Below are 26,838 nucleotides of genomic sequence, written 5' to 3' on the forward strand. Positions count from 1 at the left end.
ATTACAGGGTGAGTTAAATCAATATTCAGAAACATCTTCTAAATTTATTTTGTTTTGCTTCATGTTTGCTCTAGAATTTTGAAAGAAATGAGCCTTTCCTAGACAGGCCTGAGCAGTGAGCAAAGTGGACGCCATGCTTATGGCCCATGTGTCTGTTTTCTTTGCAGGTGCTGGACTGGATCGAGAACCATGGAGAAGCATTTCTGAGTAAACACACAGGTGTGGGGAAATCCCTTCACCGGGCCAGAGCTTTGCAGAAGCGCCATGAGGACTTTGAGGAAGTTGCACAGGTACAGCAGTGCCCTGAACATCCTGGTGGCCGGGTTGGAAGGCAGTTTTAACAAACCTGTGCCACCCAGCCCTTGCTAGGCTGTGTGGTGCGGTTCAGTTAACTTCAGAATGAGCAGACCGCCATCTAGAGAGAAACTAATGTACTCAGTTTACCCTTGGAAAGGCAGTGGTTTTGAAAGAGTTTGTCTTTGATGACTCTGTTGTACTTGCTGGGTAGTTGGTGGCTTCCACTTCACAGCTGGAAACAGCAGCCCTTCTGAGCTTTCCGTAGTGACAGGCCTGGCATTTGCCTTGTCCATTCCTAGGTCTGTTAATGTGCTCGGGAAGCTGGAGTCGGGTGGAGGGTGCTCAGAACACAGGATTTGTGGAGTTAGAGTGTTGGTTGTGATACTGACAGGCAGTATGAGTCCTTGATCGGAGAAGTCACACAAGCATAGTCTCCTCAGTTGTATGGAAATAGAGGGAAGCTGCTTTCAAAACAGGTCATCTGAGTGGGAGTTTGTGGCATGCTCATTTTGGCAGGCAGATAGCTATGAGTATGAGGCGAACCTTAGCTACATAATGAGTTCCAGGACAACCAGGGCTGCATGGAGAAACTGTCTCAAACAAAGAAACAAACACCCCAACACACGTACACGCACGCACACACACATGATTCCATCTAAGTAGTACAAATACAAATTCAGACCAAGCATGGTAATTGTAGATAGAATATCATGAAGTCTTACAAGCAAGAAGCAGAAAATGGCACCTGTGAGAAGGTCTATTAGAAACATGAGCTTCTTCAGCAGTCACAGGTCTGGTCTGTGGAAATACTGTCCTGTTTTGATATGATATGTCCTGATATGAAGATGTTTGAGCCCACAGATACTGTTCCGTAGTGAAACAAAGTATGCACCAAACCTGGGAGTTTCCCACTCAAGTGTTTATCAGAAAACTGAAAGCATTTCCTGAAGTAAGAGTGATATTAAGTGCCCCTAGAACTGAGACCCCGTGAGAGCAGATACTGTTCCATTCACACTCCTCTAATGGACACATTACCCACAGCAGCATTGAGCATGTCAGCAGCTACCTGTTTCAATGAGCTAGCTAAATCAGTAAAAAGAAGTATTTAGAAAAGGGTGCTACCAACAGTCAGCAAAGGAGTGACAAATGCATTTGTAGATTAAAGGACTTACTTGAGCAAAGATAAATCCAGGAGGTATTTAGGACTCAGACAAAGCTGAAGATTCAGCCAGCCGACTCAGACACAGAGGGGCAGACATGTGGCCTAAAGAGGACAGCAAGAGGCCTAATGCAGGCCTGTTGGCACATGTGCTCCACCCCCTCCTGGTGCCACTCTTGAGTGATGTCCTCTGTTGTCAGCATTCTGGCAGCCACCTCCTAGTATACATCCCTTATTCTTCTCTTGAAAAGCATCATTTGCTCTATCGAGGGTAGCTAGAGAAGCATGTCTACTGCTTTTACTCTCCCCTCTGGCCACCCACTTCCATATCTGAGTCATTTGATGCAGCTGCAAACATCAGGTGCTTAGCAGTTTCCTTTGCTCAGAGTAGACCTTCTACACCCATGAATTGGGTACCCAGCTGCTTACACTGCCATACACTTTCACTGCTTCCTTTTTTAATCTGCTTATATTTCATCAAGCCATAACTCACTAAGTTCAGTACAAAAAAAAATACTTAATTAAGCATTAATTCGTGTGTGTGTGCCCCTCCTCTTACTTTTGAGTGACAGTATCCCACCCACTCAGTCCATCTGTGTGCATCAGTCTCTCTGTGTAACAGACATGAGTGGTTGGTAAAGGGGAGGAACAGTTCCTTGCCTCTTGGCTCATGCTCACACCTGTTCATGCGGCTATACCAACACTCCGAAGACTGAATCCTCTCAGACTATTCATTCTGCAGGGAGTTTGCTCTACCATGGAAGCTTGCCATCAGATGTTGTAGGCAGGGAGAGAGGCTTCTCCACAAGACAGGGTATGAGGCAGGCACAGAGCTACAGCCCCGAACCATGAGATCACCTTGTCCTAGACCTCCTTGCTTCTGTGCTAACAGCTCCAGAACAGCGTTTCCAGAGGCCCTGAGTGTTGGGCAACTGCTAGCCTGGCTTTACTACAACTGGGTGTGGCAGATGCGTCTAGACGGGTGTCTCTGACAAAGAATCACATTTTAGGTTTAAAGCTTCATTCATCAAAACCTATCTTTTCCTCAAGAACAGAGTACCTTGCCTTAGTTAAGCACTGGGAGGGTAAGAAGGGGGAGCAGCTTTGTCTCAACCCCTCATCTTTGCCTGCTTCTTGTTGAAACATTGCAGTGGCACTTACGGTGTCCACATCCATATTTTAGACTTTGATATGTTAGGGGTCAGTAGGCTTTAAACACGGAGAGAGGAGCTCTTAGCAAGTAAAATGTATTCCCAAAGGGAAAACAAAGTTTGAGATGTAGAGAAAAGAATTCTCTTCTCTTTGTTAAGATGAGTTTTGTTTTGGAGGTTCTTTGTAGCATTAATTCCAAGTTGGTTTTTGTTTAGAGCTCTTTTTACAAAAATATTTATTAATTTTATATGTGTCTGTATTTTGTCTGCATGTATATCTGTGGAGCACTTACATGCCTGGCACATATGGAGGCCAAAAGAGATTCTTAGACTCCTGGACCTGGCGTTACAGGCATTGTGAGCTGCTTTGTGGGTGCTAGGAGACAAACTCTAGTCCACTGTGCTTGGCTGCCAAATTATCACTCCAGCCCCTTAGAGATCTTAAAGTAGCAAATTGCTTAATTAAGTATTTTTTTTTGTACTGAACTTAGTGAGTTATGGCTTGATGAAATATGAGCAGATTAAAAAAGGAAGCAGTGAAAGTGTATGGGTTCAGTTCTCCAAAAATGTGCTAAATATGGGTTAATTCTTAGAGCAGTTGTAGGAAGGAGGAACCCTGAGGACTTCCCATGTTTACATGGTGGAAGTGAGCCCTAGGCCCAGCCTAACTTGTTTAGGTGCCCACCCTTGCAGTAGGTGCTCAGGGCTTCAGTGTCCGTTTCAGATGCTGCTGTGACCTCCTCAGGAAGCACTGGGTCACTGGCTTACAATCTTGCAGAGCCAAGAACTTCCTGGTGACGACTGTGAAGGGGTCCTTTGTTTGTGCTGTGATTGTGAGTACATCCTTGCTGTTGCGTGAGCCCACTCCGGCTGCTGTGAACTGTGTAACCCACACAGCTATAGAGCATTCTCTGGTGCCACTGTAAAAGTTAAGGTGACTGGTGGAAAGGAAGCCACTCCTTGGGCAGCGATCTTTTACTTTCTGTATAGTTTTTTGAGTCGTTGTGTTTAAAGTTAATAAGCTATGATTTCAACAGGCAAGGGAAGCCCAGAGAAACCTAGTTAATGGCAGATGGTTCTGAGAGCAGCAGGGTCCTGACGTCATTACTGACTCTGGCGTCACATCCTCCATATGTCCACCTCTCTGTGAGTGCTTACACTACTCTGCACTTTACCTTCCAGAGTCATAACCTGCCTCAGGCATTCTCTTGGGAACATGTCTACGGATAGCCTTTTGTGCCACACAATTACCTCGCCTTCCCGGATAAGGATCTAAAAGTTGTCACGTGGCTAAGTTCTTCGTAGAGTTCCGGAAGACCGGAAGTGTCCCCACTTTGCCCACTCTTTTGCTAAGAGAACACTGTTGTCCACATGGGCATACAGTATGTCCAATTTGTAGTACAACCTGAACTTCTCCGCACATAGAAAACTCCCATTGTCTAATAAATTCCACTTTCAATATAAGATATGTTGTGTTTACTCTTTTAAAATTAGCAATGTGGAATTCGGTGCAGATTCGTTATAAGCAAGCGCATCCCTCTGGGCTGGAGGTGGTGGTGGCACAGCCGCTGCCCGGCATTAGGTTTCTTGAGCCTGCTTTCCTCTTTACATTTCCTAAAACTAAATGGTGTGACTATGCCTTTCTGATTGTGTGACAGTCAGCTTTCAGAAAGGCGCTTAGTCTTTCTGAGTCTCTTTCCCCTACCTGTAAAATGGTATTACTATCTCCCTTTACCAAGCTGCTCTAAGAATACACTAGGAAGGAAAGAATGGAGGGAAGGTATGACAGATGGTGTTCAGAATTCCAGTTCTTTGACTTGGAACATCTACATGATTGAAAATACCAAGTTTTCAGGTGAAGACTACAGAAGTACTTCTGCACTAGCTAGCCATGTTAGGACCTAACGAAGATGATGTTGCCAGGATTTACCCTCTGCCTGCCTTAGTTTATTGAACCCCACCTACCCTGGGAAAGTAATGGTTGTCTCTGGTCAAATGTTAACAAATGCGGACAGTAGTTAGGGTTTCTATCACAGTGATGAAGTAGCATGGCCAAAGCAACTTGGGAGGAGAGAGTTTATTTGGCTTATGCTTCCACAGCACTGTTTGTTATTGAAGGAAGTGAGGACAGTAACTCAAACAGGGCTGGAACCTGGAGGCAGGAGTATGATGTGAAAGCATCCCCATGGAGGGGCGCTGCTTACAGGCTTTCTACACATGGCTTGCGCAGCCTGCTTTCTCATAGAACCCTAGGCTCTCCGCCTAGGAATGGCACCACCCACAGTGGGCTGGGTCCTCCCCCATCAATCACTAACCAGACAGTACCCTCCAGCCAGGTTTTACTGAGCTAGTTCCTCCATTGAGGTTCCCTCCTTTCTGATAATCTCTAGCTTGTATTGACATAAAACTATCCAGCACAGCTGCTGTCTTACCTCATCTGCCAGACAGAATTTTCCAGGGACACTATTAATAATTTTAGTTTGCTCATGCCATGATTAAGGCTGACTTTTTTCCCTCTGTGGCATATTTATGCTCAACATTTATGAGTGACAGTGGTGAGCTTGCCCCATATCCACTGTGTTTCTCTTTCCTGGATGAAAAGTAATCCTTAGGGTATTTGTGTCTTTTAAACAGCAGTTGAAGTTACCCACAGCATCTAGTTTGCTCTGTACTGGCCCTTTCTTCTTTTTCACCAGTTCTGTAGTATTAAAATACCTTGGAGATTTTTTTGTATTTATATTTTCTTTGCTCATTGTCTTTAAACAAAACAAATGGAATAGGTGTAATTAGGGCTTCCAATACTCATTTTCTGTTATCTGGGAATTTGCATTTCCACTTGCTGAAAAAACAGTTTCTACCATCTTTGGTGATAGTGGCTGAGAGCAATAGGAAGAGGTCCACTCTGCATTGCAGCTGCTCATATCCCAAATTCTGCTGGTTTCATAATGTAAGCTGTTTCTCAAGAATGAGGAAATGCTTTGCTCTCTGTGGCCCATCCCTGGTATTATGTCCTCCCTGATGGAGATAAAAGGAACGTGTCAAAGGGGAGACCCTCAAGCTGAAGGAAAGAGATTCCCCTGACTCCTACCAGCTTTACTTCAGCAGGCCGAGGGTCTTTAACAGCTGCTGCTCTATTGCCTGGCTTGGGCAAACCTGAGTTTTGTCACAGGGAGGTGGGAGTGAACTGGTGTCCCTGTCTCAGGGCTTCCATAAGGCTTAGAGGCGCTGGTCTAAAGCCAGTGTTGATAGGATGGTTTGACAATTCGCATGCAAGTCCACTCTCGGTCCAGTCCACTATAGAAGGACTCAGGAGGGCTTTGTTGCTAGGAAGGCCTAGCTGGGGTTTTGGATGCCAGTGATGAGTCCTTGCCTCCATCCCCCGGCCCCTCCCCCCTTCCCCTGCACCACATGTGGGTCAGTGCCAGGGAAAGCCCTTACCTCCTTTGTACAACATTTCTTTTTTCTTTTCTTTCTTTGAGTGTGAGATGAGACAGGGAATGAGTGGTTGTGATTTAGTGCCACTCAAAATACACTTGTTCCTTTAGCATACTTATTTTTTTTTCAGTGTTCCTTACTGCTGATGAAGTCATAGAAAGGCTCTTGGCAATTCTGTAATACTTTCCTGTTGGGAGCCACTGTCAACCGAAGATTCACTTACCAAACAAGAGAGCTCAATTACTTCAGAGCTGTGATGACAGTCACTGAGAAAGCAGATTCCTCTCTTCAGAAACATGATTGCAGGGTTCTGTTTTCCAGAGGGCACACTGAGCTAGTAACTGCACTCAGTCCCTAACTCCCACTGTACCTGAAACAGTTGGTTGATAAGTGTAAGTGGTCTCCTAACTTGGAGTCTCAGCAAGAGTCACCCATATTCTCCCACAGGTCACCAGCTTGCCCACAGTTTCTCTTCTCTCTGCAGGTCCTCTGTCCTCTCCACCTCCCCTCCCCCTTCATGACCCTTCTTCAGGCTGGAGTGATGCTACTTCATGTGCTGGGGTGGGTTGATGAGGGAGAGGCCCTCCTTTTCTGAGGAGTAGGGGAGAGGGGAAGAGGGAGGGAGGGAAGTACCTGGAGGAGAGGAGGGGAGGGGCTACAATTGGGATGTAAAGTGAATTAAAAAAAAACAAAACAGTTGCACCTACAGCCCCACTCCTCAGTCCCTGGGTTACTCAAAGACACACTTTTGACAGAATTTTGGATCTCAATCTCTGTCTGGCTTCATGGTTTAAGATGTGATTTCATCCCATCACCCCTGTGACACACAAGGTCACACCATTGGGAAGCCCTGATCTTGAACTTTTGATTTCCAGAACTGTGGGCTGAATAAATGTGTATGTAAGGCTAGTCCCTCTCTGGTGTTCTGTGGCCATGGGGACATTTCCTGACTCCACCTTAGCAAAAATCGGAAAGCCTTTTCTGAGTCATGAGCCGTCCTGGCCAGTGCTTACAAATCTGCTTGGCATCAGAAAGGGCTGCTGATAGGGTTGCACGGGCCTCCTGAAACCCTTGCTTCTTATCATATTTTTTCTGTCCAACTTGAGTAAGCAATCAGAAGCGCTGCTAACAGGTTCATTGTTGCTGTGAATTATAACTCCGATATGGGCTGGTTTGTTGAACATTCGCTCACCTTCCATTTCTCTGGGAACCCGATGCTGTGAATTATGGCTCCCGTGCCTGCTGGTTTGCTGAATGCTCATCTGTTTCTCTGGGTATTCTTTTGTGCAGAACACATACACAAATGCAGACAAGTTGCTAGAAGCAGCAGAACAGCTAGCTCAGACTGGGGAATGTGACCCTGAAGAGATTTATCAGGCTGCCCATCAGCTTGAGGACCGGATACAAGATTTTGTTCGGCGAGTTGAACAACGGAAGATCCTGCTGGACATGTCTGTGTCATTTCATACGCACGTAAAAGAGGTAAGGCGTCATATAATGACAAGATAAAATCTGGGTGATAGGATCTTTGAATTTGTTGGAAGGAATCTGAGTTTGGTCATAATGAGAGACATTGGATACAAGATGGCAGGTTGGGAGCAGACAGGAAGAAAACTTGCTGTCTTCTGCTTCTGCTGCTGGCTGTCCTTGTCACATGAATGAACAGTTGCTTTTGTTGGGGTTGTCTGCAGTAGGGTGTCGGGGAGACTTGTGGTTTAGGACATGAGCAGGGGAAACAAGAAGTGAAGGAGATCCCTTCACCTTAGAGAGGAACAGGTCCTGCTTGCTGTGGGCTTCACTGCTGGGTGTGCTCTCTTTGTGTAGCCTGATCATGGGGTGAAAGTCATGATAGCCTTCTGGTCTTAACAGATTACTTTCTCACACTCCTTAAAGTTATATTACATTGTGTTGAGTTTAAATATACCATAGTCCACATGGTAGGGGTGCTAATGTCCTGTGTGTGCTTATGGTAGCATAATATCTTGAGAGGTAAACGTAATTTGCAATGTGAAAAATAGGTAGATACTAAGTGTACCATTCCTACACTGTACATATGTAGTGTAAATAATGATACAGATCATATGCATAAATACAAAGTACTCTAGGTACCATAAAGTTGCATTAAAGAAACTATTATGTTACCTTTTATCTTTATCTTTGGAAATAGAGTTTGCTATGGAACCTATGGTGGCCTTGAATTCACTATGTGAACTTGAAGAAATCCTCCTGCCTTCATCTTTTGAGTGTTCGGATTATATGATGGCATTATTTTTTAAGTGGTTTTTGAAATAAAATAATCATTGATTTTTATTAAAACATAATAAAATCAATCTAATTTTTGGGGATTAAGAAAAAACTGCTCCATAGAAGACCTTCACAAAATGCTGTGTGACACACATGATGCAGCTCTCCATATATGGGAGTTTTTAAAGAGCTGCTTTAGAGTAATACGGGCTTATGTACACAAAAGCTCACGGCAATAGAAGAAGGAAGATATGGAAAGATAAAATCACTGAGAGACCTTGGAGAGGCAAGTCTGGCTTGCCTTGTGGAAAAAGACATCCAGGGTCAGGTACCCATAGGCTTCTTTAAGGAAAGTACCTTCAGTGTGGTTCTGGATCCTTGGGCAGCTTGTTCACAGCCTGGTTGTCTGTAGCTTAGAAGTTTTAACTGCAGGATGATGGTGTCCCCTTCCTTCGAGCCCCTGTGAGTCTGAGAAGTGGGTGGAGGGAGCAGTCGGTGAATTACAGAGACCCTGGGGTTTGTGCTTCACTGGCCAGGTGGTTGGCACTCAGTGATTTCTGCAGAAGGGCTGGGACGTCTTGGTTCTGAGATAGACATCAGAATAGAAAACACAGCCAGTATCTTCCTCCACAACTAAGACAGACTTGGAAATATTTACTGTTGTTTTTCCCTGGAAACATGTTCAGTGTTCAGATATTCTTCCGGGCAGTTTCCAGCTTGGAGACTATCACTGGACTGAGTTCCCCACTCACCTCGTGACGAGCAGGAGCCTCCTCTGCTTCCCCAGCCCTGTCCTGCTCCACAGCCACCTCCTCATAGCTGTTCAAACTTGTTTTTCCTAACCACAAGCCCGAACTCACAGAAATCTGCCCGTCTCTGCCTCCCCAGTACTGAGATTAAAGGCGTACGCCACCGCTGTTTAGCTTTCTTTCTTTCTTTTTAATTTTTTAATGTTTTTTATTTTTTATTTTTGTATGTTAGTGTTTTTCCTGTACTGCATGTATGTCTGGGTAAGGATGTCAGCTCTTGGAGTTACGGACAATCATGAGCTGCCATGTGGGTGCTAAGAATTGAACCTGGGTCTTCTGGAAGAGCATTCAGTGCTCTCAACCACTGAGCCATCTCTCCAGCCTGCTGATTATAATTCTGACAGCCTTTCCTATTGAATGGCCTTTTTCATGATTTATTTGGTCATTGACTCATTCTTTTTACTCAGTCATTTTGAAATGTCCCCTGAGCCCACTGTGATGTATGAGGAGGTGATGCCACAGCAAAGACTGCAACTGACATTGTCCAGACGTTGATCTCGCTTCATAGTTTAAGGTCTGGTTCTTTTGTGTTCCCACTACTCTCCCTCTGCAGCCTTAGCTACTTAGTACAAGTTTGTGAAATAATAACATCAGTCTGCCATCTGACCTCAAGTTTAGTGCCTTGAATTCTATTTTTATTTTGGATCCAGTAAAAGCAAAACCACTTTCACCCGTTTCTATTCATTTAACTTCATTTTCTAGATTATTTCCTGGCTTAATTACTAACTGCCTTTGACACTCCTGGGTCATCTGAGGTAACCTGGTGGCAACATCAAGCTTGCTGCCAGTTTGTTTCTGGGGCTGACTCAGTGAGCCTGCGCTGGCTTCTGTTCTCAGAATCCTTGTCCCCAGGAAGGATCACTCCCACTGAACCAGGCTGCTGCTGTCCTGCCTGGGTTAAACAAAGGAACCTGGCCGTGCCTCTGCAAACTTGACTCTGTGCTGGACACAGTTTTGTTTATGAGCAATGCCTTAGAAAAGAGACCTTTCATTTTATTCAGAAGTCAGAAGTAAAGGTCCACCAGAGACCTAGAGATGTGCTTGTCTCAGAGTCCCAGTCTGACTTCATTTTCATTCCTAGCAAATGAGCAGGTCAAAAGGATTTTTTTTTTTTTTTTTTGCTTGCTGGAGCCAAGCCTGAGCTCTCCCAGTGAGCAGCCGGGAGAGGAGTGCAAGTGCTCTTGGGGAAAAGGAATGCACCAGGCTTATCGCTGGGCTCTCGAAGCTGCCACCCTGAGCCCTGACCAAGTCCACTCAGGAGCCATGCCCCTGCACCCAGTGCCTGCTCGTGCAGCCATTGCTAAAGGCCACAGTTTTTACCTCTCCTTCTGTAGCCAGAGAACCTGTCCTGCGTCTGGTGGCTTCCTGTCAGCGCACAGTGCTTACTGCATGAGCCAGCCGTCCTGCAGCAGAGTCTCCTGATTGTTGGTAGCTCTGGTGCACAGCCTGTTTGCTGCCTCACTTCCTTCCCCAGGGCTCTCCGACAGAAGCTTTGCTTTGCTCTCCATGGAAACGGTCTGCAGGCCACACCCTACCAAAGGAGAGCTGTACATGTATCCAACCTACCACATGTACATGCCTGTGTGTGTACATACGCACATGCTTCATCATTTATACAGGTTTATGTAACTACCACAGTGTCCAAACTGCAGTCACACAGAACCATTCTGCCATTCTCGTGCTGGAACACATTCTGCTCTGTTTCTGCAGAAGCTGGCTCCCTCGGTGCCTAGTGCACTTCTACTTGCTTCCTCCTTATAGCTGTCTCTAGCCTCCACAGTAAGCAGCATCTCACATCTCTTATGATTTTACATTCTATTGCTATTATTTTTGGTGTTTCAGAAATGTTAGATAAATGGAGTCACGGATATTTTTGTGGTTGTTTTTTCACCTTTATACTAGAGAATCATTTACTTTCTTACATGTATCAACCCTTCTTTCCCATTTGTTGCTGGGTAGCATTTTGCAGTATGAACATATAACACTTTGTTTATCATTTATTCATTAGAGAACATTTCAGTTGTTTCAAGTAAAAGCAGGGAAGCTATGAACAGTCATGTAAAGTTTTTTTTCCAATAATGAACGTTTTCAATTCTCTGGAATAAATGAGGGTCCAGTGGTAAGGGCAGTACAGATAGATGGAAAGTATCTGTCACACAACTTTCTAGAACAAAGTTGCTACATTGTGCTTCCAGCAAACATAAATGTATAGCCTCCAGGTTCCAAGCACCCAGAAGTCAGCTTGGTGGTGGGAAGGGTAAAGGTCATCCACACAGTATCCTAGGAGAGGGACTTTACTCACTGTGCACAGCAATCAGCAAGTTCTGCCTAACAGAGGGAATCTTGCTGCATTGAGGTATTTGTCTGTACTCTTGATTTGTTTACTTACTTGACGAAACAACAAACAAATGATTAAATAATGTAACTCAAGGAAAACAAACAGCTTTGGGTGGGTAACATTCAGTCTGACTTGGAGCAACAATTGTCAAGCCCTATGTCTTTCATATCTGCTTTGGCATCCTCATTGTCTTCTAGAGATAGTTTATTTTAAAAACAGATTTTGTCATTTGTACAATTTCAGTGAAAATGTAACCTGCACTAAAATCATTTACAATAACTGTGCCAGTGTGACACAGTGCTCTGTCTTCCTCAGTGACCCAGGACAGATGATTCTGCTGTCCCAGCTTCAGCTCCAGTCTGGAGACAGTTCAATGAACTGACATATACAAGCTCTAAACATAGCACTTCCCTTATAGTCGCTGCCAGTACACGCTTCTTTGTCTCTTCCTGGCTCCTGACTTAACTTACTTGATAGGTACAAAATAATCCAGATTTTAAAATGAGATGCGGAGATATATCTGAGTAGGCTTAGACTACTCTGAGCCTCACTAATCTCTGCTGAACAGTAAGTGCTTAATCTGTGTTTGCCCCACTCCTCCTTAGAATTCCCTCACTCTGACCTGTTCTTCAGACCCCAGTGAAGCCTCCCCTCCCCCATGAGACCTGTGACTCTACTGTTTCCATCTTCAGACTCCTGAGCCCATTCTACTGGGAACAGGCCTTCACGAGCCCATTCAGATTTGTGTGAATCATTTGCATATATCACCAAGTACTTCTTATCCCAGCAAAACAATACATTGTGTTGGCAAGTGAAGAAGGACCATGCAGTGCTTCTAGAAGGAAAGAACTTTATTCGGAGCAATTCATGTAAAGCAGCTGTCTTTCAAAGGTTTCTTTTTTAAAAAGTGTGAGTGTGAGAGAGAGACGGAGAGAACTCTCAAGCATGTGCTTGAGATTGAGTGTGCACAACAGTAATATACACTTGAGTACACTTGCCCATGGAGGACAGAAAAGGGTGTTGTGCTCCCTGGAACTGGAGTTACAGTTCTCACCTAGTGTGGGTCCTGGGAACGGAATTTGGGCACGTTGGAAGAGTGATATGTGCTTTTAACCTCTGAGCCATCTCCCCACATTTCCCCCGAAGAATAATTTAAAACTGACTTAGAATCATGAAAGTTATTTTAAAACACTTCACTGACATTTTCAAATAAAGAAAAATTATAGGGGTCGGAGAGTTGGCTCATCATGTAAGTGCGCCTGCCGCAAATATTGCTGGCCAGAGTTTCATCCCAGTTTAAGGAGAGAATAGACTCCTGCACGTTCACTCTGTTCTGCACATATGTGCACAAAATAAATAAGCAAATGTTAAAAAATAATAGGCCAACTGAAGTTAGAAATTATTCTGGAAAACTGTAGTCAGCTCTAATATATCTAATACACACTAGTCACTAAATTAATTCGTATCTTCTTTTATAGCAATGTTGTAGCGAAGACTGTAAATACAGGACTGTACACTGATGCCACTTTCTTCTAGAGTCCCATTGAAGGCCTTTAAATAGAGAGTTGCCTCTAAGCCTTTCATCCGTTGTTTACATTACAGCTTGTTAGTGCTGTATCAAAGTGGAGGACTCTAATGCATGACCAGGAAAGGCAATTTTACACGTCTTCAAATGTGCAGTGGAGCATGAATATACATGTGTAATCTTACTCAACTTCATCTTGAAAGGCATCAAGATACTCTTGGTTTCTTACTAGTTTTATGAGCTACATATTATCACATATCATACAGGTTTTGACTCATTGAGAGACAACTGAAATATACCATTTGTGTCTCTGTCATGTACATACTTTTTCTGACTCCCTTGTACGCAAGCTGAAGACCCAGTTCCCAGACATATTGGATTTCCCAGTGCTGGCAGAATTGGGCTCCTAGCTCACAGTTTGGTTCTGCTGGTGACCTGTGGGCAGATACCAGCACTACAACATTCCTGTGTGCTGGTAGTTGTTGCTGCTGCTGATTTTAAATGAAGCCGCTGTATAGCCCTGGCCCACCTGGTACTCACCAAGTGTCCCAGGATGGCCTCAACAGTCCTCTTGCCTCATCATTCTGACTCAGTATCCTGAGTGCTAAGATACAGATGTGTGCCACCATGCCTTGATAACACTGGGAATAGAAGAAGGTGCATTTTATGCATTTGCTCAGGTTGAGGTTAGTCCTAGGCAGAGATGCAGACAGTAAAGGATGAATGAAGAACTGGAAGAGAGATTTGTAGACTGCATAAGTCAACTGGGGGTTTTAGTATAAAGCCAAGACAGATGTGCTGATGGGAGTGGATGACTACTCGTCCCAAACGGTCTGAGGGCAGCCTGGCTTAATCACTTGGTGTCAGCTTCTGTAGCAGAGTTTTCCATTGAGACCTTTGAATTAACCTGTTAAGTTTTATGTCTTTGGGTAAAATCTCGAAGAGACTGTTCAGATGAGCTCAGTCATCCTTCAACTTACTATGCTGAAAACCTCTTTATCGTCCTTTGAGGACAGACTTGGTGCCATAGCAGAAATAACTCCATTCCTGATTTTACTGTAGAAGTCTGTTTTGAGTGAGAACAGTGGCCCATAGAAGGCAGTACTTTGTGTTTAATAAAGAAGTGCGCTGTCTGTCTGCTGTCCACAGTGCCATGCCCAGAAGAACCCATTTAGCTTTAGTTAAGGAAAGACGAGGATGGTAAAGGGAGCAGACATCTGGCTGCTCTTGGGCTGCTGTCTGAGTCCCGCAGGCGTGGCATGCAGTCCCTCCGGAAGACCAGCATGTTCGGGTGAGTGAGCGGATAGCAGAGGAGCCCCGGGGTCTTCTGCCGTGCCAGCAGAGCTTGAGGGATGAATCGGGAGTCTAGGAAATGAAGGATGGGCTGCAGGAGTGTAGGCACAACCTCCGGGCTTGAAGATTTGTTTTCACAAGAGGAATTCACTTTTGACATGTGACAAACTGTTCAGGATAGCAATGGTCATTTTTAAAATGGCCTGGGAAAGAGGAGGAGGGTCTTTTGCAATGTTTATAGCTGCCAACTATGCTGAGGGAAGTTTTTGATTTGTCAAGAGAATTGTAGAATAGAAAGAAAGTGTCGATTTCTATTTCTGTTGTAGAATAGAAATTCCAAGTGACAGACCCTTAGGATAATACAGCATGCCTGATGTCTAGGTAATTGCAATCCATTTTGATGACACAGCTCCTCGGCTGTCAGTCATGTTTCATCTCTTGTCTCTGGCTGGTCATTGCCATGTAGCCTCATCCTACCTGTCTACAGGTGTGCACCGCTAGGGCTAGAATGCCCATGTGTTGCTCCCTCTCACACACAGAGCTGCCTTGGTGCCTCTGTGGGTTTTTTCCTTGTTTCTTCCTAGTCCCAGCAGTTGACACTTGCAGTGGTATTGTTTTGTGATGCTTAGTTTGTCCTCTGTTCTGTCTCTACCGCATACGTGCTTTATTATGTCCTCTCAACATACAAAAACACCATTTACCCCACCACACAAGAATAGAGGGTCCTGCTCAATGCCTACAGCTCAGGCAGGGCAATAGCTCAGGGTATGACAGTACCTGCTTCTCCTGCACGGGAAGCCCAGCTCAAAATCCCAACACTCAAGTACAAGGTCCATTGCTGTGGGCAGAGATAGGAGGGGCCCTGGGGCTTGCTGGCCACGAGTGTGGCTCCAAGTTGAGAGAAACCGTGCCACAAGTGTATTAGGTGGAGAGAAGTGGAACAGGACATCTAAAGACCCCTGCCTTTTGCACACACACCCAAGGGCATGCTCACCCCCCCACACACGGACATACACTATACACAGAGAAGGGAAAATACACTATAATTCCTGTATCAAGACACCAGGTGTATGTACTCATCATCCAGTTGGTCATTTTCTGGCAGAGAAGGAACAGTTCCCGTTTCAGCCTGTTCCTTGTGTCTGAACTGAATCACACACTGTGTGCATAGTGGCTGCCCTACTGTGTTTGCACCTGCAAGTTGCCATTGAAACCACTCACTTCTGCTCAGAACTTGCAGCAGCAGCACCTCTGGGGAGCTATGACCGTGACACTGACACTCTGCCTCCACAATGTGCACAGCCCCACTGTACCAGGGGACTGCCCCTGTCTGCCGAGGGCAGCGGCTTCCGTGTACAGGCCCTTGCAGTCAGCGAGCACATCTCCATGGTGACACTGACTGTATAGCCTGTATGGCTCCCAGGGCTGCACAGAGATTGCTGAGTTTCTCCCAAGTCTCAGGATGCCCTGAGCACCTGGAGCCCAGTCCTTTACAGAACCATCAACTTGTACAGAAATTCCCTCCCCTCCACTTCAGCAGCCCAGCCTCTGGTTCCTGGAGTGGACCCCTGTTCTTTATGTTTCAGGGGCTTTTGGGGATCGGAGGGTGAAGGGCTGAGGTGTTCCTGATGCCAGGGCTGGAACAGGATCTTCCCACATCTCAGAGCCTTTCTCCACATTTTTTCATTTCCCAAGACCATCTTTTCCTTGTACTTTGGCCTGTGGCCATGCCTCCACATACATGCAGCCCAGTTGTGGGTGAGTCTTTTCCAGAACGTCCACCCCAGCCTGCTTACACATCTCCAGGCCAGCTCTCAGTACTAGACTGAAGGCCCAGCCATTCCTCTAATGGCCTCTAGGGGGCAATGTTGCCTACGCCCATGTATTGACAATTCTATGGTTCATAAAAACAACCCAGGTTGCAGCGAACTAGCATAGAACGTACCTTCTCTCACTGCTGAATAGAGATGTATCTTTTCACTTAGGTTATCAATTTGCCCAGAAGTATATTCTATTCTCATCCTTAGGAAACTTTGACTTAAGACTTTCACAAACATTCTAGAGACTTAAAATTTCTGTTCAGAGTCTATTTTTAAGCATTTAAAATGATATAATATAGGATGTCATTTTAAAAGCTTAAAAATAGACTTTGTGTACCTCAGCCGCAACAAGATGCATCATTCCATCCTCAATTGGCATCACAAATGGCCTTACTCTAAGACTTCTCTTCTTCAAATTAAGTGAGAATATTTCCTGAAAACTTCTGAGGGAGCAAAGGCCTTTCAGGCTACTGACATCATGCTTTTTATATATAGCCTTGCTTCACTCCCTCACTCCCTGCTTCCTTTTCACATGTGCCATCTCAGAATCACTTCCTGCAGAGGTCTGTGTGGCTTTATCTGCACTTCACTGGCAGGCCAGGTGGGGGAGGCACAGTCTGCCAGTGACTACAGTCAGAGTATCCAGGATGTGATGATGTGATGTGGAGGGGAAGTGCGTGTGTGTGTGTGTGTGTGTGTGTGTGTGTGTGTGTGTGTGTGTGTTAAGCTCTGCCAGGTGGAAGGGCAAAGCTTGACCCCTAAGTATTTCTGGCACTTCCCCAAGAATTCAGAGGAAGCGATTTCTGTAGAGTGCGACAGACACTAGAGTGTGAGGCTCTTTCCTCACCCTGCGGTATCTTACACTACGTTAGGGGTAAAAGGATTTAAGTGGTAAATTTTCCAGACAAAATGCCTCATTTTGGATAACTGAGAGAAGCCATTTTGAAAAGTACTTATAAAAGGTGTAAAAGTTGATGAATTTTCTTATTATGAGATTTTCTTAGAAGAAAGCCAGCAACAGAGACTAATGTTTACTGATGTATTCTCTCTGTGTTTATATAATCGCATCACATCTACCACACAGCCCTGAGTAGGCATTCTCATCAAACCATATCCCATGAGTAAAACTGAGTCATAGACCCAGGGAAGAAAAGTGCCAGCGCTTCTGCCCTGGATGGCAGGATTAATTCCTCTGTCACTGTGGTGTTGCCTGCATGCCTGTGTGTTTCACATCAGGGCAGCCCCAGGGGCTGTTTCTGATCCCCTTTACCAATGTGTGGAAGAATGTTTAAATCTTTCGCAACTTAACAGGTACCTTTGGTAGCACTGTGTTCAGACAAGAGGGATTTGGCAGATGTCCCCACCCGCATAGGCACCCCACTCTCTCCTCATTCCTCAAGTGGAATTCTAGAGTTAAGCTACAGAGAACGGAAGAGAGCTGTCAACCCCTCCCTAGGCCAGGCCAGGTGCCCCAGGCTCATACCACATCTCTGTGTAGGAAGGACACTGGCCAGTGTGAAGGAACAGGCTTGCCAGCCGTGACTCTTTTATTCATTTACGCAATAACATTGCTGGGGCAACTTCAGCAAAGCACCTGAGCTCGAGCAGAAGATAGTGCTGAGATTTTAGGAGATGTGAAGTCAATGATCTTTTTTCCATTGCATTTTAACAGAATCAGTGCGATGGAAAGAGATACATCATTACTGTCCAGCTTGAGAGGGAAAGGGCTGTAGTAGCAACGTGATCAAGTGTGTTTGTCATTGAACGCAAATGCGTGAGCTCTATGTGTGGTTAGCTACCCACCCTTTTAGGTGCCACCTGTCCTGAGAAGGTAGGTTGCTAGCTTCAGGAGAAGTCCTCTGATTTGATCACCACAGCTGTGAGGTTAAATATTTTGACTCTTTCTGTAAAATAGTGCAATCTATTTTGCTAAGTGGTTGGTTATTTCTTGGATCAGCATATGCTTCTTTTTTTCTTCCTTTGAGAAAATCCTGCCAATTTGAATAAGTTGAATCCATTCCTATAGTTAATTACAGAGCATTTAGCTTATGGAGCACACCTGTATGCACAGGATGCCCCTCCCCCACATCTTCCTTGTCTTAGTAACTAGCTCCTCTGTGGGCACTGATATTCTTTGCATCCTCATCCCACCAAGCTGGGTCTTAGAGAGATTAACTGATTCATGTGGACCACAGAGCTGTGTTTTGCTGAAGAGGCTCTCAAGCCCAGATGGCCTCACTCCGAACCATAAGGCGGTAGCTGTCCTGTAGCATCGGCTGCTGTGCACCGAGTGTTAGTGCAGATACCATCAGATAGCACCAGTGTGGTGCTCTTGTCCAGTCCCGCTATGGTGCTGGTTGCACCTGCACTAGAGTGCTCTACAGCGTTACCTAGAATGAAAGAACAGCACAACCTAGGCAGCTGCGTGTGTTTTCCATAGGGAGTCTTAGAACCAACTGGAAGATCCTCGGTGTCAGGTGGGATGCTGTTATCCTTTTTATCGTTCCTAAGTGCAGCCACTGTGTTGATGAGCAGGTAGCGCATGACCAAATGAAAGTGCAGGTGAGGTCCTCATTGACGGTAGACCTCCAGGGATGGTGCAGGGCATCAGGAAGGGTTTGGCAGGCTCCTTCACTGGGGCCCTTTCCCCCTGATCTACAGGATGAGCTGAGCACCCCATCTAAGACTGCTATACATAAAATTATTGTTGTATGAAACAGTGTCCACAAAGATGGACAGGGGGTGCAAAAGAAGTTAACAGACACCTTAGCACCATGGATAACCTGACTGAAAAATAAGCCCTTCCTTTACCAGTCCTTTTCTTATTTTAAACTGGCCTACCAAGTTCAAAATGCCTTGATTTGCAAGCAACAAGAAGAGCATATTTTCTGTACATGGTACTTGCTATCCAGTGAGCAGGTACAGAGTTGATGCATTGGGCTTTTATGTATTGGAAAATAGAGAAATGGATCAGGTTCTAAGTCCTACTTGGGAGGGACCAAGACCCGCTGTGAGCACACCGTCTTCCCATAGGGAGATGATCGCGCTTTGTAACAGGCCAGCCCTAGGTCTGGTCATCTCCAGAGCACATGTCTCCATCACATAGATGTGGTGGAGTGGAGAGCCATTTCACTTCAGCGTGCTCTCCTCTGCTCCGAGGGCCCAAGGCACTCCTGTCTGAGTGGTGGTTTAATAATGGAGTGTAATGCCTTTGCTGAAACTGTGGCAGGAGCTGTCTGAGAATGCCTCTGTGCTTGGAGGATGTTCCTGTTGTCTGAGCAACTCTTGGTGTTCCCACTGCATTCCAGACTGAGCCTCTGCAGAAGGGGAGAGTGGCTCCTCTTCCTTTTCCTTTTTCTCCTTTGTGACAGCCTCTTCCGCTTCACTGCCTGTTTATTTTTGCTCCACGCTGCAGTGACATGTTGCTGTTTTTGTGTGTGCGTTCCCCTGGTTGCCGGACTCTCCAGGATGCTGTTTCTTCTCTTTCCTCCCCCATCTTCCTTCCTTCCCTCTCTCTGGGAGCAGCCGGCCACCGGCATGCTCCCTGCATTAGTGGTCCAGTCTCTGCAGCACTCACTCACTGTGCCCTCTCCTGTCTGCAGCTGTGGACATGGCTGGAGGAGCTACAGAAGGAACTGCTGGATGACGTGTATGCCGAGTCAGTGGAGGCTGTCCAGGATCTCATCAAGCGCTTCGGCCAGCAGCAGCAGACCACCCTGCAGGTGACAGTCAACGTGATCAAGGAAGGGGAGGACCTCATCCAGCAGCTGAGGTGGGCTCCCTCTCCCCACCCCCACCCCGCCTGACCCCACACCCATCCAAGCTGCAGCGGGTTCCTGCCCTTATCACTCTTCCCTCAAATAGCTCCAATGTGCTCTCCTGAAGGCCAGGGCAGTTCTCTTCTCATGCTCCACCCCCGCACTCCCCTCAGTGTTTCAACTGAGCGATTGTTCAATTTAACACTAAGAACTGCCAGATTTTAACTTTTGTTAGTATTTCCTCAGTGTCACCTTCTTACTGAAACTTCTTTATGAATTGATGAGTTTGAATCTCCTGAGACCCTGTCCTCAGGCCCCAGGGTACCTGCCTTTCTAGAACAGGGCAGCCTACCTGTCCTTCTGTCAGCTTGAAGGCCAGGCAGACCTGGAGGTATCAAGACGACATCCGTATATGCTCCTCTGGGCAGGAGGCAGGGCCAACTTGCCTTTGCTTCCTCTGGAGGCAGATTTGAAAATTCCTTTTATTGAGTCATGAGGGACACTAAAGGATAGTCCTCTACTCCCTACTCACACATCATCCAGAACAGCTGAAGAGTCACTGACTAAACATCCTTAGGGTCCTCTCCCCTCTTATTGTTATCCCTAGGAGAACATTAGAAATTAGCCTCAGTCAGGAGGACCACCAGTGCGGTCACCAGGTGCCAGCTGTTCCCTGCTTAAAGCTCTCCAGTGTGGTTTCCTGTGATAGTTGACGTCTGTGAGAGAGCCCCGAAGAGCATGCCATGGTTCTGCTGCCTCAGGCTTGGTGGAGCAGGCCCCTTGGAGGAAGGGGGCTGGTGGTGTTTTGCTAGAAGACAGCGCCTTCCCTTTTCTGAGACAAAGTCCAGTTTCCTGCCAGCCTTCTTCCCCTGAAGATTTGCGCTGCCGGATCTGGTGTCTAACAATGTGAGACTTTCTCATTCAATTCCTGTTTGTCTCACTGAAGTCCCGTCTCCTTCTACACCCACCCAGGGACTCTGCCATCTCCAGTAACAAGACCCCACACAACAGCTCCATCAACCACATCGAGACCGTGCTGCAGCAGCTGGATGAGGCTCAGTCCCAGATGGAGGAGCTCTTCCAGGAGCGCAAGATCAAGCTGGAACTCTTCTTGCAGCTGCGCATATTCGAGAGAGACGCCATCGATGTGAGTGGCCAGCCCCTGCCCAGCCTTGTCTGTCTGTGGTCACTCAGGACCTGTGGACCCCTGGGTCTAGGCTGTGACTGCAGGAGTCCGACACTGCCCTATCTTTGGGCTCACTGCCTCCTCTGGATTAGAGCTCAGCGACAGTGTTTGTGGGGTACTTGCACTGGCTAGGCACTGCGGTGTCACCAGAGGCTTGGAGATTGGTACAGAGGAGGCAGAAAAGGGCCACAGACTGTCCTTGCTTCTCTTAGCTCCAGGAAGACCCTCTGCAGGCAGCTCCCTCTGGGCTGCCCATCAGCCTCACCGTAACAGCTCTATAGGTGGAGCACTGTCCACGCGCAGACACTGTCAGGTGGCTGCTTGTCTGAACTCTGGCACCATTTTCCACACACAAAACAGTTGTTCTTGATGCTTCTTATTGTTATCATCAGTTAATAACAAGAAATGCATCAAACCTCCGTAATCACAGTGGCAGACAACCTGCTCCTTTGCTCTCCAAAGCTTGGCCTTCAGGTCCTTGTTGAGACACACACAGATGATATGCTAGGATATACCAGTGGGGACTCTCTGGCCTGGGCTCAGAGTGGCAGCAAACAGAGCATTCCTGTTTTCTTCTGGCTGCAAGTAGTGTGCTGTTCTGAAACTTAGGTGCTGTTAAATATTTTCAGTCACAAGGCAGAGCAATTGTTGAAGCATTCGTTGAAGATTTTTGCTTAGAACCTTTTGGTAGTTGAAAATAGTTCTTATTTTATTTGTTGTATCGATGCTTCTTAGTTGTAATTTAACCTTCATTAAAACCTGACCAGGAAACATGAACAGATGTTTTTCCCTGCATGGGAACTGCAGAACAAGTACCCTAGGGGAAAGCCTGTGTGCCAGGCAGCATGTTATAGAAATAGCTGTGTGTAGATTTAGTGCGCTTTAGTGTGTATAAGAAAATGGCCTTACGTTTTAGAGATTCTTAGGCTTGGCAGTCTTTAGGACAGAGAAGAGAAGCAGATAGAGTCTACTTACCAAAAGTCTATTTGTGTCATCACTGCTAAGCTGATTCAGCATCACACCTAGTATTTCCCATCCCTGGGGTCTGAAAACACGTGTATGAAAGAAATTCCCGTAAGTAGATATTAAGGTGGAACTTCCAGTCATTTTCCCAACTTCTAAATATTAGTTTCCTGGGCTGTGGATGTGGCTCATTGCTAGAGCCCTTGTGAAGATATACAGAGCTCTAGGCTTGACTCCAGGTACCTCAAAAATATAATCGTTGTTCTCATTTATCTCATGGCTTATATCCAATTCATTAACATTTAATGTTATTAGTTTTATAAAGAAGTGCAATTTAACAGTGCTAATACAGATTGTTGCAAATTCCATGAATAAAAGAGTAAATTGGGAAGATCTATACTGTACATAAATCTCTTTTACCGAGATTTATGTAAGCATTGTCACGTGCTCAGATCTTCATACCGGCTCAGTTCATGTTTACATGCATAGATAAGTGAGGAATGCTAGCGCACTCAAGTAGACTGAATATATTTTTCCTCATTACTGGATTTTGTGACTTAAGCTTTCAAACCTATACAAAAGCAGAGAGCAGTAAGATGAAGCTTCCATACACCAGTCCCCCAAACTCCACAAGACCTTGTTTCTTGGTTTGTTTCCTTCATTGAATGTGGTGCCATAGCATTTCAGATAGACTCTGCCTGTCCATCATTCCTCTCTTAAAGATTTTTGCATCGTAACACCATTTCATACACTCACTCACATCACCAAATACCTCACCCAGCCGATAGTCACTTCTTGTATACAACATGTGTTCAGGTTTACATGGATGCCTTCATTAGGAGGCATACAGGTCAGTTCCTACATTTGGTGACCGGCCTGGCCTCTTAGTTTAGGGTCCTCTCCCCTCTGACAGCCCACATTGTGTATTTCATGACTTTTTGACTGTCACGGGTTCAGTTGTCCAAGAAGCCAGGTCCTACATAATACATTTTCTCACTTGAGTCTTATTTACCCTTTTTTCTCTGGTACTTCCTATAAACACAGAACTCAGGTGGAAAATCTGCTTTGACCAGATTCTAGTTTTGTGCAGGGATGTTCCAGAGGTGGTTCTACATAGCTGCCACTCATGAGCAGCCAGCTGTCCCACACCTGTAGGGCAGCTGAGATGCAGAGCTTCATCAGGTGGCATCCTGGTGGCCGGTTGTTTAAGTCCCTCTCGGCCTTTGCCATGACAGTTCACCAGGCTCTAATGACTCAGACACAGTGAGATGTGGCAGCGTTTGTTTTCAGGCCTGATCTTGCAGAGATGCTCTCCTCTCTCAGATCATCTCAGACCTCGAGTCTTGGAATGATGAGCTCTCCCAGCAAATGAATGACTTTGACACGGAGGACCTGACCATCGCTGAGCAGCGCCTGCAGCACCATGCTGACAAAGCCCTGACCATGAACAACTTGACTTTCGATGTCATCCACCAAGGACAGGATCTTTTGCAGTATGTCAATGAAGTCCAGGCCTCTGGTAAGAAAGGTCCTCCATCCTGTGACAATCATGGCTTCCTTGCGTCACCACAGGACGGGGATGACTCTTAAATACTATGGCTTCTGTTATGGGACATTACCTGCCCAGATGGGGTCTTTGAAAGAGAGTGCTTTTCATTTTCTTTCATATAATACAGTCACATTTAACTTTATGCTTAGCGATCTTATACTTACATTTTTCAAGAATTGTTTCAAGTAATAAGAACTCTACTTTTGCAGAGCAGTTTGTTGTATTGGTGAGGGAAATGTAATGTAAAAACCCAAGAAAGTGTTTTCACTTTATTTCTCACTTTCAGTGTCCAGCAGATGTCCCCGTAAGCCCCAGTATGTGATTGTAGTATTGAGAGTTTATATAGCCACATCCTGCATGCGTTACTTGCTTTACACATAGTAAATACTTCCTGAAGCATGTACCACTCATGCATTTGTAAAAACTGCTACCCTGTCACTAAGTCCTGGAGGTAGGAGGTGTGGTTGGCTGGGTCATCTGTGCACCCTCTGACACCGTAGTGTGCAGGTTATATGTATAAATGTACCAGTGCTGGCCTGGGCCTCTCCGAACTTGCTGGCTAGCGCAGGTGGCCCCAGTGGCAAGTAACTCTGGGTAGAGCATTAGGTGAGAGGAGAAGCTGACAGGGTCGCCCGCCGCTGTTCACAGGTGTGGAGCTGCTTTGCGACAGAGATGTGGACATGGCTACTCGGGTCCAGGACCTCCTGGAATTTCTGCATGAGAAGCAGCAGGAGTTGGATTTAGCCGCTGAACAACATCGGAAACACTTGGAGCAGTGTGTGCAGCTGCGCCACCTGCAGGCGGAAGTGAAGCAGGTGTGTGACACCGAGAAATGATGGCATGTTGGCCTCGGAGAACTTCCCATGATCTCCATGTAGTTGTCCTGATTTGTGAGGTTATACATGGCCCAAAAACTGCATCTCATGGTAAAAGTAGAGCCTGCAGTCCTTGAGGACATCATCCTTGCGTTTGTTTTACTATTTGGTGGTCCTTGGCTTAAATTAAGCCCATTACTTCCTAGTAAGGAACTGCAGGACTTTTCCGCTAAACTTTTATTAATCTGGGCACAGCCACAGATTGCAAGGCTGGGCTCTTCTTGAGCTGTCTGCATGGCACACATAATACCACATACAGGGGCTAGGCGAAGATAGAAGTGGGCCAAATGCCAGGAGGAGTCATGTGTAGAGGTTGCACTTTATCCCCTGGTAAGGGGATAAAGGGGAGTTCCCTGACGAAGGGGCTTGATGGAGAAATGAGGCTGTAACAGTCTGTCCATGGCACCGGAAGCCATATTGAGACTGGTGTGGTGTAGACACAGGCCATGTTCATAAGAGAGTGCATGGTCATGGCACCAGGGTGGTGATGGTGGCAGGGATGGGGGGTGTCTACTGCTCTCTTGTGTTCCATTAGTGCCACCAGTATTTGTACATTTGAAGGAAACACAGCATTGTAACCTGTGAGTGTTTCTTCTTGCTTCAAGAAACACACACACACACACACACACACACACACACACACGAAATGAAGTAGGCCAGGTGGTGGTGGTGCAGGCCTTCAATCTCAACACTCAGGGAGGCAGAGGCAGGTGGATCTCTGTGAATGAGGTCAGGACAGCTAAGGCTACACAGAAACCATGTCTTGAAAACAAAACAAACAAATAGCAATAACAAAAGAAATAGTTATATCCTTTACCAACTGTCTTTGCTTGGACTATGAAAGTGGCTTTTCAAGGCTGTTTCTCTGTGTCACATGAAACAACAGCAGTGCTTACCTGGTCAGCATCCCTGTGATACACCAGGCTGAGATTTTACTGATGGGTAGTGTCTTAGGGTTACAGTTGCTTTGATGAGACACCATGACCAAAAGCAACTCAGGAGGAAAGGGTCTATTTATTCACAGTTCCATGTAACAGTTAATCATCAAAGCACTGAGGACAGAAACTCATACACACAGCAGGAACCTGGAGGCAGGAGCTGATGCAGAGGCCATGGAGGGGTGCTGCCTCCTGGCTTGCTCTCCTTGGCTTGCTCAACCTGCTTTCTTATAGAACTCATGGCCACCTGCCCAGGAGTGGCCCCCTCACACACACACACAAAGGGCTGGGTCCTCCCCATCAATCACTAATTAAGAAAATGCCCTACAGGCTTTTCTGTAACCCTGTCGAGTATGAACTTGAGGGTCTCACTCAGGGTTTGGCCCCTGACATTGTAGTGCAGCCTCTTTCACACCTGGGCTGTTGTGTCATTTAACACTGATACTACAGAAAGGTCAGTGAAGCAAGCAAATTGCCCTTACCAAGCAAGTGACCAATCTTACTGTGGATTAGAGTGAGTCTGAACAGGAAGGAGCAGGACTTCTCCTCAAGCATCAGAGAATTCATTCTGTGAACAGATTTGCTTGTAATGCGAAGCCTGACCTGTTCTGGTCTGTGTTCTCATACCCTGCCTTCCACTGTCTTCTAAAACAACAGACTTGCAAGAGCCTTGAGGCAGTGTTTGTGACGAGAGCCTTTCCTGGTTGCAGGCTGTGTTGGTAGGATAGAGAGGAAGTCAGGGCTGCCTCCCTACCAGGAGCCTCTAGACCAGTGGTTCTCAGTCTTCCTAATGCTGTGACCCTTTAATGCAGCTCCGCATGTTGTCGTGACCTTCACCCATAAACTTATTTTCATTGCTATTTCAGAACTCTGGTTTTGCTACTGTTACAAATAGCAATGTAAATGTCTGTGTTTTCCAATGGTCTTAGGTGACCCCAAAAGGGTTGTGACCCGCACTGGACCACTGCTCCAGACCACTTGCAGACCCATCTCCTATCCCAGATGTTTTCAGGGTTCTTTGGAAGGTCCATTGCATAGAGTTGCCTTCTGTCCTGTTTCAGGTGCTGGGTTGGATCCGCAATGGAGAGTCCATGTTAAATGCTGGGCTCATCACGGCCAGCTCACTGCAGGAGGCCGAGCAGCTGCAGAGAGAACACGAGCAGTTCCAGCATGCCATCGAGGTAAGGCAGTGTCTGTGGGTGGACCTTGTGGCATGGAGCCCAACCTGATAACTTTTGCTATTACACCACCCACTGGAGCCAGCCATGGCCTGTGTGGGAGACACATGACAGCGCTCCCAGTTCACAGTGGGGAAAGGAAATAGCCACAACTGTAGGGGATTGAGGACAGCCTTGCAGCAAATGTCCAGGCCTCCTTTCTGTTCCGTAAAAGGACCCTAGTAGGAAACATATATTACTTAAACCTCTAATTAGAAAGGTTTTAAATCAGGGAGTTCAAATTGGTGCCTGAGCTGAGGAATTTTAATATCTTCCTGGTA

General features: G+C 46.1%; 1 protein-coding gene across 5 annotated transcripts in view; it reads left to right on the forward strand.

Annotated features, from left to right (window-relative positions):
* Nucleotides 1-26,838, forward strand: part of Trio (trio Rho guanine nucleotide exchange factor) — a 288,270-nt gene that overhangs the window by 147,728 nt on the left and 113,704 nt on the right. For all 5 annotated transcript variants that reach the window (XM_060380406.1, XM_021640449.2, XM_060380403.1 and 2 more), the window contains exons 10-16: nt 168-290; nt 7,333-7,524; nt 19,674-19,843; nt 20,802-20,976; nt 23,302-23,497; nt 24,176-24,342; nt 26,402-26,521. In XM_060380406.1, the coding sequence (XP_060236389.1) occupies nt 168-290; nt 7,333-7,524; nt 19,674-19,843; nt 20,802-20,976; nt 23,302-23,497; nt 24,176-24,342; nt 26,402-26,521 (1,143 nt within the window). The remainder of the gene's footprint in view (nt 1-167; nt 291-7,332; nt 7,525-19,673; nt 19,844-20,801; nt 20,977-23,301; nt 23,498-24,175; nt 24,343-26,401; nt 26,522-26,838) is intronic.

This window comes from Meriones unguiculatus, chromosome 3 (assembly GCF_030254825.1).
Source record: "Meriones unguiculatus strain TT.TT164.6M chromosome 3, Bangor_MerUng_6.1, whole genome shotgun sequence".
Classification (NCBI taxonomy): Eukaryota; Metazoa; Chordata; class Mammalia; order Rodentia; family Muridae; genus Meriones; species Meriones unguiculatus.